This window comes from Oculina patagonica, chromosome 9, assembly GCF_052425735.1.
Source record: "Oculina patagonica isolate OP01 chromosome 9, crgOcupat, whole genome shotgun sequence".
Taxonomy (NCBI): domain Eukaryota; kingdom Metazoa; phylum Cnidaria; class Anthozoa; order Scleractinia; family Oculinidae; genus Oculina; species Oculina patagonica.
The window spans coordinates 1932318-1946560 of NC_135766.1; the positions used below are offsets into that span (position 1 = coordinate 1932318).

Here is a 14243-nt window from a genome sequence, read left to right on the forward strand (position 1 = left end):
ACGTAAAAAAGTTATCTACTGTGGTAAAAACAACAAAGTGGTAAAAAGAAACCAAAATGGAACAATGGTTTTTAAGATTGAAGAAGATTAACACGGATGACAAACAATAAACATTTTGGACTAAAATTTGTAATGTGCGTCATGCGTGACTTAGCTCCTTTAAACAAGAGGATTTAAACGTCTGTTACATTTAAATCCTGGATTAGTGTTAATTAGTGATTGAACAAGGGTGACAAGATTGTCCACAGTCTCTCTGTTTCCCAGGTGATCGTTGGACGCTCGGTGAACCCGCTTTGTTTGTGACTTATTTTCGCGCGCTACACGATCTGATAAACAGAGAGACTGGACAGTCTAAACAGGGATCCGATGTAAGATATCTTTTGGTAAAAAATCTCAATGACCGTTCCGGGAGATTATCAGCCTTAGGTTTTAATACAGTCAACTCTTGTTATAGCGGACACGCTCGAGGCGTCGTTTACTGACCGTTATAGCGAGAGTCCGTAATAGCGGGAGTCATTTCCAGTCAAACCTCTTTCGCCGGGGATCTGGATTTTGTCCGTAATAGCGAGTGTCCACAATAGCGGGCTGTCCGCAAGGCGAGAGTTGACGGTAGTATGGATCAAGGGCAGCGACATCTGTACAGAGAAGACCGAGGGCTGATTTTCTTTCAGAAAATGCTGAGTAGGCTAGGTTAATAAGACATTTATTAAACGAATTTATAATTGGAAAAAATTGGTTGTTGCTGTACAGTGAAAGCTCTAAATAACGAAGTACCAAGGCACTGAGAAAGTATATTTGTTATAACAGGGACTCGTTATTTTGAGGTTCCACTGTGTAAACTGTAGTCATTATTTAGAAGCATTCTGACTATAAATAGATGTGGAGTCTAAGATTCACAATTTAGTTTATTTTTTGACGCAAAATTCTAGATTCAAGGGTACGATAGATGGTTTATTCAAACTGTTTTTTTTTACTAGATGCGAGACTGCTATGTAAATACCAGTTGTTTGTACTGAAACGCAGTACAATAAGTGTTAGATATCGCACACAGGGCTTTTGTCCCTAAGCAAAATATTTTTTAATGTATTATTTTTATATTAATTTTATACATATATTTTTATAGTCTAATGTTAAAGCTTAAAAAGCCTTTTTAGACAATAAAAGACATTGAAGTACCTCATATTGAGGTTTGGACTGACTGGAGACAGATGTTTCCAGTTTATAATCAAAGCAAGGACAAATATTTTCTTAAGCTATAGTGTATACTGTGTTTGACTAGTGCTGTTCAAATAGCAATTGTACATAGCGTGTAATTAATGGCTGTGTCATTCACATGGCCTAGAGGGGTTCAATTTGACCGACGGAGTCAATTTTTTATCGTAGAAATCAAATTTCCTTGTTTATTTAGTTTGTAAATAGAGCATTTATCATGAATTAAAACTATATTATTTTGATAGAACAGATATGTTTGCTAGAGTGGCTTTGTACGCAAGGTTTTAAGTTGTAGTACGTGTATCTTATAAGACAATTTAGTGAGTATTATTGCTGTATATTTTTACGAGTCTTACAGTATTTCGACAGGCCCTACGGGCTCGAAAATACAAATGACAAGTAAAACGTTCAGCTAAGAGACTGGCCATTACTTTTTTGGATGAGGAGGGGGGGGGGGGGGGTATAAGAATAGACTATGGTCCGTCCCTTAACACACTAAAATGTCTAATAAGAGATTTATTATCCAACGTTTTCTTTTCCCAAAATGCTAACTTCCCGCCGTTTTTTATCATTCACGCGGTCAAGAGGAATACCGAACCTGCTAAACCGGTTTGGCCTGCGTAGCTGGCGGTTTTGTTGGGGTTTTAACGCGCGCACAAGAAAGCGGCGAACTCCCCAAGCCTCTCGCTTGCTTGTGCGCGCTTTAAACCCCCCCCCCCCCCCAAAAAAAAAAAAAAAAAACCGCCAGTTACGCAGGCTAACCGGTTGTCCAATATACACGACCTGATACGAGTCGTAAATGTCTTTGTCGAGTGGAGAAATGCATATTATTATGGAGACTTAGAAATTTTTCACTATGTTGTATCAAGCAAGGGGCCCTGCCATATGTTGTCGAGTCGTACGACACTGTCTGAAACACTTCCCTCCCAGTACCTTCTCTTAACTGCATCGAGGCCCGCACTTTCTAACCTGGGGTTTCCACTATTAGAACGAATAATATACGTACTGTATTGGGTTGTACGTGTTTAGGCTATCACGCTATTAGAACGAGGAATATACATATTTCGTTTCGCGTGTTTGGGCCATTACGCTTTTAGAACGAGGAATATACATTGTGTTTAGCGTCAGTTTCACTAGCACACTTTAAGAACGAAGAATATACATTGACATATGAAAAGTTTAAACCATGAATAATGTTTACTAGGAAACTGACTGGAAAAATAATCGTCTTCTGTGACAGAATAAAAATAATACATGGTGTATCTGGAGGAGCTATCTCTCGGTCTACTAGAGTCTACACACTACAGTCTACTTGCAGACTTATTCATGGCCTCTTTCTTTTTTAAAGCACATATTTATGTATTCTGTGGAGATGTTAGTATGATAATAATAGTATGATGAGATTTAAAACTTCCTAGCTGTTATAAAACATTTTAAAGAAAACTGCACATTATTTATTACAATTACCTTGGATGCAATATAACTCCAAGTAACTTGACTAAACTTTGTGGAAACAGCCATTTCCTAGTGAAGACACTAGGGAGCTTCATGGTGGATTTCCACTGACGCGTAAATTTTATGTGCGTGAAAAAAGTAGAGACAATGTATGAACCACTGGCGTAAACGTCTACGCAGGCCGTTCATACATTGTCTCTAATTTTTTTCACGCACGTTAGCTGTCGTAAAAACGACAGCTAACGACGGCGACGCCGAGGACAACGCCTGGTGCAAGACGAATTTATATTTTCCTCTAGAATCTCGCGATTATCCAGATGTATTCAGAGTATCTATTGGTTTAGGAACAAGCTGCAGCTGAATATGTTAAGAAAGCGTTCATCGTAAATTAGAAATACGAAAATTAAGCCGTCGTCGTTCACGCACTTTAAAATACGCATAATTTGGTCATTTCAGTCATTTCAGACCATTTCACGTTGTTGTTTTGCAGAGAACGGCCAAGAAATGTACCAGGATTTAAAATGCACTTGCAGAGCTGTTATTCTGCTCATTAAATCTTTTGTTTGGTGACGTTCTCGTTCACGTTACCGTCGTGGTTTGCTTAAGCTCCCTACTGACTGAAATGTATGTAAAGAGATCGTATGGTATTAAATAACGAAAAGACCTGTTGTGTTATTTGCAGCAAATCAGATGAATGGAAAAGATTCAACAATTTTGGACGATCCATGTTTGCTGGGTAAGTTAACAGTTCGTATTGATGCTGTTATAAAATATTGATTGCAAGTTCACATTGTTTTATTTGCTAATCTTTCTCAATTTGTTTGTCTGCAGAATTGTGGACAGTTATTTGCCTGACTTGGTTCTCCAAGGGGTTCAAGACAACAACTTTCGAGCAAGTCTGTCAACTGACTTAAAGCTTGCATTACAGGTAAATAACTTGAATTATAAAACTAGCACATGGTATGGAAGTCCAACGGCTCTTTCAGACTTGAATCTGTGGTTAATTATTTCTAGAGAACGTAGAGAACACATGACTGTATGTTTGCATAAAGGCGGTCAGATGCAAACACTCAAACAAGCATAGGTTTTGAGCAGCCGTTCTTTTTCCTTTCGTTGGAAATTTGTTGCATAATAAAACAGTCATTCTACTCAAACTTGCAGAGTATCAGTCAATATAACACACGACTTTGTAGGATAACTGTTAAATATTCTTTAGTTTTGATTGAGTTACCTTCACATGTTAAGACCAACAATGTGCAAGAAAAATTATTTGTTGGATTAACGGTGGCGGATCCAGTCCTTAAACACCCAAAAACACCCAAAAAATTTTACTGTGTAGAAGTCATTTAAAAAAAAAATCTTTTGCAAAAAAGAAGGGGAGAATCTCCTCTGTGGCTCCTCCCCTGCATGTAAATGTGCCACTGATTAAAAAATGAAACCATAACTATTAATTAATTTATAATTTTTTATTTAGCATTCAGTTGTTGATGACCCAGTATCGGAGGCTGTTTGCATCATTGCCAACACAGACAAATGGTGAGTTCATGTTGCTATGCTTTTGTGGCGTGTCTACCAGTTGTGTGACTTACTGTTCAGGGAAATGAATGGTAAAATAAAATAATGTAATTTTTGCAACGAATTTTGCCATTCGAAAGAGGGATTATTAATTTTGCTACACAGTTCCTCCACACTCTTTTTCTATAAGATTTTATTTTATAAGAATATCAAGGCTAAAATTTGCGAAATCTTAGGAATAAACCCGAGCCTGATATTTTAAAAAGAATATAATTTTGTAACTACAATACAATTAATATTACGTTATTAACTTAATCGTGTAAACGGTGTTAAAACGACAAGACAAGCCAATAAAACGATAAAAACCTGCAGTAACCAAGTGTTCGATGGTAATGACAGTTTCATGACTAGTATGTGTAAGTCATATGTATCGTATACAGCACAAACGGTTATGTCATACGCTACAATCTAAGAATATTCAATAGAACATTTTTAGCCTAACATCGGAAGAAAAAAATTGAATATTCAGCCTGGACAGGAAATCAATATTCTTATAGAAAAAAAAGTATTACGGAAACTGTAGTTTAGCATTAGTTGCTTGGGATCTGGTTGTCTTGTCTATAATCGCTACAGGAAAGTGAATCACACGGTTTAATTTGGTTTGTTTGTTGTAGGACATGTGAGGTTGTCTCTGTGAAGAAGAACAGGAAGCAAGGTGCAAGGTAAGACATGGCCGCCAAATGATGGAATAATACCAAAATGGGATGAAACACTGAACTGATATGTGTATGGGATGAAACGCTGAAATAAGTCATGTTGGAAATAAGTTTTGCCGTCTTAGGTAGTTAACGGATAACTATAAAAATCTTGTTATACAGTCATCCATCGTATTGATAATGCTAGACGGTTCATACCTCTCTATTTTCAACGGAAAGACTCGTGGTGAGCAAGGCCATTTGTTAGGTGTTCTCGTAATGTTTTCTCCTTCAATTTTGACGTTGTCTAATATCAAATTTCTGAAGAAAACGCAATAAGACATGTATTCACTTGTTTGCTTTGGGAGATCAGCATATTTGGGCATGAATTGTCATTTGTATCAACTGTGGCTAAAACTATACTAATTTTAAGTATGAGCCATGTTTTCTAAATTCTTTTATTTGTGTTATTTTAGCGATCATGTTCATGTACAACAAGTTGAAGTGTCCAACTTGGTTTTCTCTATGCTGTCTTCGCTGAGCGGCCTCTGCGATATAAAAATGTCTGCTGAATTTGTAAGTGCTTCATACAGTTTGCATTTTTCTATTTTCACTTGATGTTTTGTTGGTAAATGAAATGGGAGCCTCAAAAGAAAAGTGAACGTACATGCAGGGTAAAATGGACAAATGAATACAGAAAACTCGAAATTTTTTGAGCCTCTAACGGCTCCAAGGGAAACGAAATTTGGTTCGGGAGATTAGGGAGTTTGAGAAATCGGGAGAAAAATTGCAGTTTTCGACTGAGGGAAGGGAAACCACTTTTAGTTCGCGTTTACTTAATGTAAGTTTGAAAAAATCGAGGAATTCCTTGCCTTAGTATGCCCTTTTTGTATGCAGTGTAATAAGTTCTCTTTTTCGCTTTAACTTTTTCAGTGTCTAATGCACTTGGAAGATAAACTGAAAGAAATTTACCTGAAAAGCAAGGTAAGATAAATAAAATGATTCGATTTAGCACCCGGGCGCTTATTTACTTTTGGCACCTCGAGGGAGGGCGCTTATTAGAGACAGTGCGCTTATTCAGGACAGGGCGCTTATTTAATTTTTTGAGAAACAACCAAATTTTCAAAACAAAACCTAACAAATATTAAAATAACTAACAATAACAGAAACTGTAACAGTAAAAATTGTTGAAAGTTCAGTTACTTTAAAAGAATTGTTGACTTTAGCCTAAATATATACCTGTACGGTGGAGTGAATGTTCATAAGTTTATCTATTCGACGTCAATGACTTCCGCAGAGACAGTTATCCACGATAGGGACGTTAATTAGAATAGGGGCGCTTATAAGAGTGGTACGCTTATTAGAATGGGGGCGCTTATTGGAATAGGGGCGCTTATAAGAGTGGTACGCTTATTAGAATGGGGGCGCTTATTGGAATAGGGGCGCTTATTAACAAAAACACATTCGAAGGGGGGGGGGCGCTTATTCGGAAGGGGGCGCTTATTGGAAGGAGGGCGCTAAGTCGAATCATTACGGTACATGTACATTGCAAGTGTTGTTACGCACTTTACCACCCGTGTTTCAAGTTACTGCAACATGTTAAATTGCAAAGTAGGCACAAGGTCAACTTCGTTTAACATGTTGCCGCAACTTGCAGTTGGCAGGTAAGACGCTCAGTAACGCTTTTCAACTTACATTGCAAAATGATTGCATGACAAGTTGCGAGAAAATGTTGCCCATATTACTTAGCCGTGAAATAATAAAAAAGAATTCTTGTTCAAACTATTTGACCATTACAGGCTGAACAGTAAAATATCAAAAATTCATTTCTTTTTCTCACAGGTCATAACAGAAAGACTGAGAGACAGAAGGAAGTTATTGACTCGTTATGATCTCACAAAAATGCTCAGGTAAAATGTTTGAGGATGTAACATGTGTGGAGTTGCAGCAAAGAAAAGATTGTTAATTTTCAATTTTCACCTTGCTAAGGCTCCACACTCCACGTTCTAGGTATGGTTGAGACCTCTACAGATAGCACCACCCCTCCGTCCCATCCTTTCAAAAGGGATATGCGGGGGTGAATAGAAGGGGGAAGTTGGGGAGGGGGTAATACATGTACCTTGTGTACGTCGCTCCCCTATCAAAATAGCTAAAGAAACTGATGGGCAAAGGTTGGAAAATTTTTAAGTTCGAATTGCGCATGGCGCTCGCCCGAACAAAATGCACTGGCTCGCTAAAATACGCCTGCATTGCAGGCTGGGGAAGGTGTGTAAACCTCGTCGAGCCCTATCTTATAGCTAAGCAACCCTTGAGATCGAATAGTGACTAGAGATTTGTAAATTTTGAAAGTTCTGACCATTGTTAAGTTCTTTTTTCTTCTTTTCCCCAGTGTGGATGATAATGACGTACCGTTACTGCTGGCGGTAGCTAGTACCCATTCTCCGCAGAGTATGCCACTTGTCAGCTGAAGACCGAACCGCGTGGTTTTGATGAAAGCCGCAAAGATGTCTTTCCGTACATGGCGTGACCTTGCGTGACATGACGTGACGCAGTTGGTCAGATTTATCTCAACGTGATTTGCCTTGTGGATGTTTCAGCAAAGCATCGCATTCTTCATGCTTGGATCTTTAAAATCTTTATTACTCTGCTATTGAGATCGATTATTTATTAATGGAGAGCTTATTCCAACCACTATTTAGCTGGCAAAATATTGTGGAATCAAAATTCCTGTGGAAAACGTGACCACGAAAATTTCACCGTCACTAGCGTGACGGACCGTGACAATACCTTTCATTACCAAGTAACGCTTAGAGTATGCTTTTGTGAAACTTGATTCAAGCTTTTTCTCGAAAGTGGGAATTTCGACCCTTGATTTGTAACATCAGCGCAATTTTGAAATTATAAGCCAGCGCAAACAGCGGCAACTCCTAAAAGCATATACATGATATGGATGTCCAACAGGGTTAAGGCGTGGGTTATTTTCATGGTATACCATTAATACCAAACATTTTTTTGTCTTTCCAACCGCTAGACAATAATTTGTTTTACACTTGCAAAACTTAATTTTTTCTTTTTCTCCTTCTTTTTTTTCTTGGGTGTTTGGGTATTTTGTTTCATTTTATTTTATTTTTAAATAATAAAACACCGTGAAATTTCTAAAATATGCTCCACATTTAAATTTGCTTAGTTTCCTTTTCGGGTTGGCTCATTTTCGGGGAGGGCCTATTTTCAAGGGGGTCTTATTTTTGGATTAAAGTTGGCGTTTTAAATATCTTTGTATTACAAATGGGATACAATACTATGCCTAAGATGAAACCACAGGACTCACAGGGAGCAGAGGAGCCACATCCGACCTTTTAGAATGTGTAAATATTAAAATGTTCGATCTATTTGTAGCGCTTGTCAAACGTTATTCAATCTCTTTGTTACGTTTACCGGACGGTTTAACAGTTAAACCGGATGGAACATTTTAATATTTACACAAAGGTCGAATTTGGCTCCTCTGCTCCCTGTGATGAAACCCCAAATTAAACAGACGTTCAACAGGCTAAAAAACCTTTTGTGCGGGGGGGGGGGGGGGGGGGGGGGGGGGGGGGGGAGAGCTTATTTTTTGGGAAAAGGATATTTAAGGAATTTTACGGTATCTCAGGGAAAACTAAGACTAACGGATGCATATGTTATTGCACAAATGCAAAATAGTTTTCTTTGAGTTGTTTTCAAACGAAATAAGTAACATTTTATTACATGTTTCTAATGAAATGTATGAAGAAACATGCAAACATAGCATTTCTTGTACAACCAGAAATCAATTTGTATTTTCTTCACCCTGTTGCAACAAATAAAATGTTTGTTATTTCTTTATATAATTGTGTCAACTGGATTACTTGGGAAGCAAAATAAAAAAAATAAATGGGCTTTTTTGGCAACTGGATCAATGGGTCTGGGAATCACAAACAAATAAACAATAGAACTGGGACTGGGATTTGGAAAACAAAAGGCTGGGAAGTTGGTTCTCTCTCCTGCTACAGCTGATCACAAGAACTGCATCTCCATATGACGTACACAAAAACTTCATGTGCGCACAGAAGACACAGAAGGGAGCGACAAAGCGGGTTACTGTCCGCCATCTTTGATCCGGATTTTGAAAATGGGCTCCTGTCCGCAGTCTCCCGCGCGACAGTATAGTGCCAGTCTGCCGCGCGTCATGAAATAAATATTTATAAAAAAAATTCAAATCTTCAATATCACAGCGACAAACCGATGAGTGGTGTCGGATCTATTGAAGACCTGGATCAGTAACTTTAATACTTAAAACGGAAAATTAGACCGCAAACTGATTCTGACGGCTAATGCGGTAAAAAATATTGAAGTGGATAATAAAAAACCTAAAAAAAAGGCAAAAAACCTAAAAAAAAAAGGCAAAATTTAATAAGCGCCGCGGCGCTTATTAAATTTTTGGCGCCTCAAGTGCGGTGCTTATTCGAGGGCGGCGCTTATTTGAGGGCGGCGCTTATTTAAAAGTTGAACGCCACAAAGAGTATAATCTTTTACAGTAATAAAAAAATCCCGTCTTTTGATCGTTTACTCTTGATTAGGCATAAATAGATTGTGCTCGGCAACTTTTGAGCAACTTTTAGCGTTTTGAGCAACTTTTTGTAGTACCAGCAACCTAGGGCAACTTTTGCCTTCCTTGGCAACTTTTGAGCAACAAATTGATATAAAACCGATCCCAACCATAAAAAGGTCGTTTCATTTCGAAAGATTTTATTAAAACAGGTTTTATCAAAACTTATTTTATTAAAACTGAGGATATACAATAAAATGAGAATAAAATAACATTTGCTTTACGCCCACGAAATCTAGACAGCGGCTATCTATCTAACGGGCGCTTAAATCCAGCCGTTATTCGCTGCAACATAGAGTCTCGGTCACTTATGGCATCGCAATCAGAAAAAAAAAATTCAGACGAGGAAAATGGAAATAATTCAGACATTGACCCCATTGTGGTTGCCATAGACGCTGGGGCAACTCTTAGTAAACCTGCAAGTGCTTCAACACAAAATTCACTCTAGAGAGCAAGCAACTTTTCTTAATTTTGGTGCCATCTTTTATATTTGAGCAACTTTAGAGCAACTTTTGGGTATATTGTGAAGCAACTTTTCCTCAAGTTACTAGCACAATCTATTCATGCCTACTCTTGATGAAGAGAAGAGTGGCACTAGCTGTCCGGGCAAAGTTCGTGGCCTTTACAACAGTTTCATAACTATGTATTGTAGAAATGTTGGAAAGAAAACTAATGGGCGAACGGTAAAATAATCACTTTGAACTAAAAAACATCGCTTTTGATGGAAAATATGTCCAAGTTTTTAAGAGTTGCTCTGTAGTGCTGTTTTTAGTTGAAAGAAATTCCTCGAATACGCGCCGCATCGGGACTGCGGCGCTTATTCGGGGGCACGGGCGGCGCTTATTAACTTTTTTGTCCCAAATGCGGCGCTTATTTGAGGGCGGCGCTTATTCGGGTAGCCTGCGTTGCAGACGAACAAAACTCCGGTATAGTGCGTCTGCGAATTACTGCACAAAAGCTTGTTCCGGCCCCCCGCGTGTTACCAGGGATTTCTATAATAACCTCTGATTGGCTTTTGAATAGGGCCGTACTTTCGTGTGTCGTAATTGGTCGAGTGCATCATGAGAAACCATAGTTACGCTTTCGACGAAGACCAGGTACAAAACAAACTTGGCGGCGATCACGGCAGATCGGACCAGATCGGTGAGAATTAGCGTTTGAAGCGGTAAAAAAGCAGCCGATTCGAACTATCTGATAAAAAAAAGAAAACAACGATAACGACAAGAAGCAAACACAACTGACAAGCAAAAAGGTCATGGTATAAATGTTGAATAATCTACATTTGTCTTGTGGTGAAAGAATGTCACACAACGAATGTCAGTCATCCGTGATGAGAAGCAACACACCTTGCAACACAATAAACAGCCGGACCCGGCATTACAGATGCAGAATGCAAGTAGTCGACATCTTCACGGAAAATTTAGGATCAGAGGGAATATTTCAAAAGCTCAAAAAATATCTTGCAAATATGAATGTTCCAAGACTAACCGCGATAGTAATTACATATGACAAATGTAAAACAGAGGTGTTAAAATATCCGGGCAAAATATACAAACGGAAAGCCGTGCAGACCAATGTCTTATGGCTCTACTCAACTTTAAACGCCTCCAAATAATACAACTGACAGCATATCGTGCCCTTTCTAAACAAGTGAAAAGCGAAATAGATTGGATGACCAATTCCAATACAGAACGGCAAATTTACAAATTATATGACAAGAACGTTTTACAGTATCTGGTATCTGGTATTCATCGAACGCTTAACTATGGTTTCTCATGATGCACTCGACCAATTACGACGCACGAAAGAACGGCCCTATTCAAAAGCCAATCAGAGGTTATTATAGAAATCCCTGGTAACACGCGGGGGGCCGGAACAAGCTTTTGTGCAGTAATTCGCAGACGCACTATACCGGGGTTTTGTTCGTCTGCAACGCAGGCTATTATTCGGGGGGCGGCGCTTGTTCGAGTAAATACGGTAGTTGATTGTTTGTTATTACCCGCCAAATTTGGACAAAGAATGTGCACGTGACCGCGTTGAAGCGGGAGTGGTCGTCCCTTCCCAAAGGCGGTTGTCATGCTGTTTTGTTTGTTGTTGTCCATTTCGCGAACGCGGAATTTGATAGTGTTTTCCTTATTTTTAGCCTGCTGGATCGCTGGAAACCATAGCTACTTTATTGCAAGTATGATCTGAAGCCATTGAAATGGGAGCGGGTGGTTCGTTCCGTGTGAAAGCTGCCGGAGAAAGCAAAGAATTCCACGTTCGCACCGACGTTTCGGGCCCATCTGAATGCGTCGAACTTCATGTTCCTCGCGATGTTTCTCAGTGTATCGATGTGTTGTTCATCTGCGACGAGTGGGGATCCTCGAAGGGAGGTCTGTCGACTTTCAACAGAGAGTTTGCAGTGAATCTGGCTAAAGCATCACGCGAACGTCTTAAGATTCACTGCTATGTTTGCAGTAGCAGCGAAGACGACAGACAAGATGCGAGCAAACAGGGAGTGAATTTAATTGCTTCTCGACGTCTTCCAGGATCTGATGATCGCATGGAGTGGCTGAAAATGCCACCGCCTGAGCTTGAACACCCTGATGTCGTTGTGGGCCATGGTCGGAAATTCGGCGGTGCTGCTTATTTCATTTCGGACAGGACAAAATGTAAGTGGATACATTTCGTTCATGTATTCTGCGAAGACCTAGGAAAACACAAACTGGAAGGAGGCGCCACAGCAGACGCAATTGCAGAGAACGAAAAGAAAAATAAACAAGAGTTAGAGCTTTGCGAAGCAGCCCATCTGGTTGTTGCTGTCGGCACTCAACTTCAAGAGAAATACATAAGACGTATTCCAGACATTAAAGCTATCACTCCCGGGCTTTTCGAACAGTTCTTTATTGACGGAAGACAACTGCACAGTGTCGGACAGAGGTTCCGTGTCTTTATGTTCGGTCGTGGAAGTTTTGAGGACTTTGCACTCAAAGGGTATGATATCATTGGGGACGCAGTATCGTCTTTAGGAAAGAAATTTGAACTGACTTTTGTTGGTTCTCCACAAGATGAGCAGAGAAGTATAGAGAAGTGGTTTATTGAGAAAACAAAAATTGCACGCAATCAACTGACCATCCGTGGATATTGTGACTATCAAGAAATGAAAAAGATGTTTCGTGAAGCTGATGTGATAGTCATGCCATCCCGCACAGAAGGCTTTGGTCTGGTGGCCCTGGAAGCAATTTCAGCTGGTGTCCCTTTGCTTGTTTCCAGTGAATGTGGAATAGCTAAAGCATTAGAGGAAGTGGAAGGTGGGATGTCTGTGGTAGTCGAATCGGATAGGCCACAGGACTGGTCAGGAAGAATCAAACAGTTGTCACAACAGAAACCAAAAGACAGGCATGAGAGTGCTCTACATCTCAGAGAACAGTACGGAAATGTTTTTACCTGGCAAAATGAATGCGCAAAATTTGAGCAGATGATTTTAGAATTGGTGCAGAGGCCAGATAAAGCTGTCCCCTCAAGCTTTACATTGAAAGGTTTGCTGTTAATATGTTACTTCATTGAGATCCTTTTGGTCAGTGCTCCAATATGATCAATTTTTATACAGTTCCCTTTTAATTTCCTTTTTTAAAATTGTTCCCAATGCAGGGCTCGAGACTAACGGTAGCCAACTAGCCAAAGGCTACTAAAATTTAGGTTTTGGCTACCAGGTTTAGCATTCCTACTAGCCATTTGGCTAGTGAAAAACTGGGGAAAGTCAACTGTTCTTGATAGAAATCAATATACCTGACTAGTGAAAAATTACTTTTGGCTAGTAGCATGCTACTAGCCAGTAAACCACTGAGTTAAAATGTTAGTCTCAAGCCCTGCAATGGTTAATTCTGCTATCTACCAAAACCAATGAGACTAATTATGTAAAGCTTGCCTATCATATCACTGTTGTGAGCAAGGTAACCAATCTTTTTTTTTTTGGAAACAGTGCTTGGTAGGGAACATTCAAAGAAAGTTTCAAAAAATCTTTCAATGGGTTAAGTCATAACATGCCAACCTTAACCCTTTCAGCTCCACGAGTGCCAACATCAAATTTCTCCTCACAATATCATTACATAAACAAGAAACAGGTTATGGGAATTGACAGAATGATCACTAAAGGGAAAATACTTTGATCGTTTAACAAATTCTCCAACTATAAAATACTATAGAAAAAACGTACGCAAATAAGTAAAGAGAATTTACTTGACATGTCTCATTTACTTTCATCAGATCAATATGGAAATGTTACTACGGTGAAGGTGGAACCAGTTGTCTCTGCAGAGGAAGAAGTGGCTCAGACAAACAGAGAAAGAAATCCATTAACAGGTGAGTACAGTGCTTGATTCCGGATCCAACAGTCAGGGTTCGAGACCTGGCCGGGGTATGTTACTTTGTGTTCTTGGGCAAGACACTTTACTCTCACGAAATATGGAAATAAGGATAATTTCCAGCCTGATGGGCCACTTGGCTTTTATGCAGACTTAACCTTCACCCTTACTGTTACAGTGCTTGTGCATTACAATACATTTAGTCAGGTTTTTTATTAAAATGTGAAATTTGAAATATTGAGTACATATTGTATGCTTTGAAAGTTAATACCCAAGTGTGGACATTATCACATGAATACTGTACATCATCATCATCATCATCATCATTTATTTGCCACTTCAGAATTAAACATGCATAAGTCATCAAAAATTTTAATATAATAGCTTAGTTGTTGC

At 39.1% G+C, this 14243-nt stretch overlaps 3 protein-coding genes across 3 annotated transcripts in view; all 3 read left to right on the top strand.

Moving 5' to 3' along the window:
- LOC144665183 (uncharacterized) overlaps window positions 1-14243 on the top strand; it is a 320693-nt gene that overhangs the window by 104595 nt on the left and 201855 nt on the right. The window lies entirely within an intron of this gene.
- Window positions 1-14243, top strand: part of LOC144665399 (uncharacterized) — a 38291-nt gene that overhangs the window by 13751 nt on the left and 10297 nt on the right. The gene's annotated exons all lie outside the window — the stretch shown is intronic.
- LOC144666523 (folliculin-interacting protein 2-like) lies at window positions 3309-8166 on the top strand. The gene is made up of 8 exons (XM_078527944.1): window positions 3309-3403; window positions 3499-3595; window positions 4142-4203; window positions 4857-4904; window positions 5354-5453; window positions 5811-5861; window positions 6720-6787; window positions 7267-8166. The coding sequence occupies exons 1-8, from the start codon at window positions 3309-3311 to the stop codon at window positions 7343-7345; spliced, it is 600 nt and encodes a 199-aa protein (XP_078384070.1). The 3' UTR covers window positions 7346-8166.

Excerpts from the sequence above, each read along its gene's own strand:
- LOC144666523 (XM_078527944.1), top strand. The coding sequence starts at position 3,309 with ATGGTATTAAATAACGAAAAGACCTGTTGTGTTATTTGCAGCAAATCA. Across the intron at positions 3,404-3,498 it reads GGACGATCCATGTTTGCTGG|AATTGTGGACAGTTATTTGC; the intron begins GTAAGTTAACAG and ends GTTTGTCTGCAG. Across the intron at positions 3,596-4,141 it reads ACTTAAAGCTTGCATTACAG|CATTCAGTTGTTGATGACCC; the intron begins GTAAATAACTTG and ends TTTTTTATTTAG.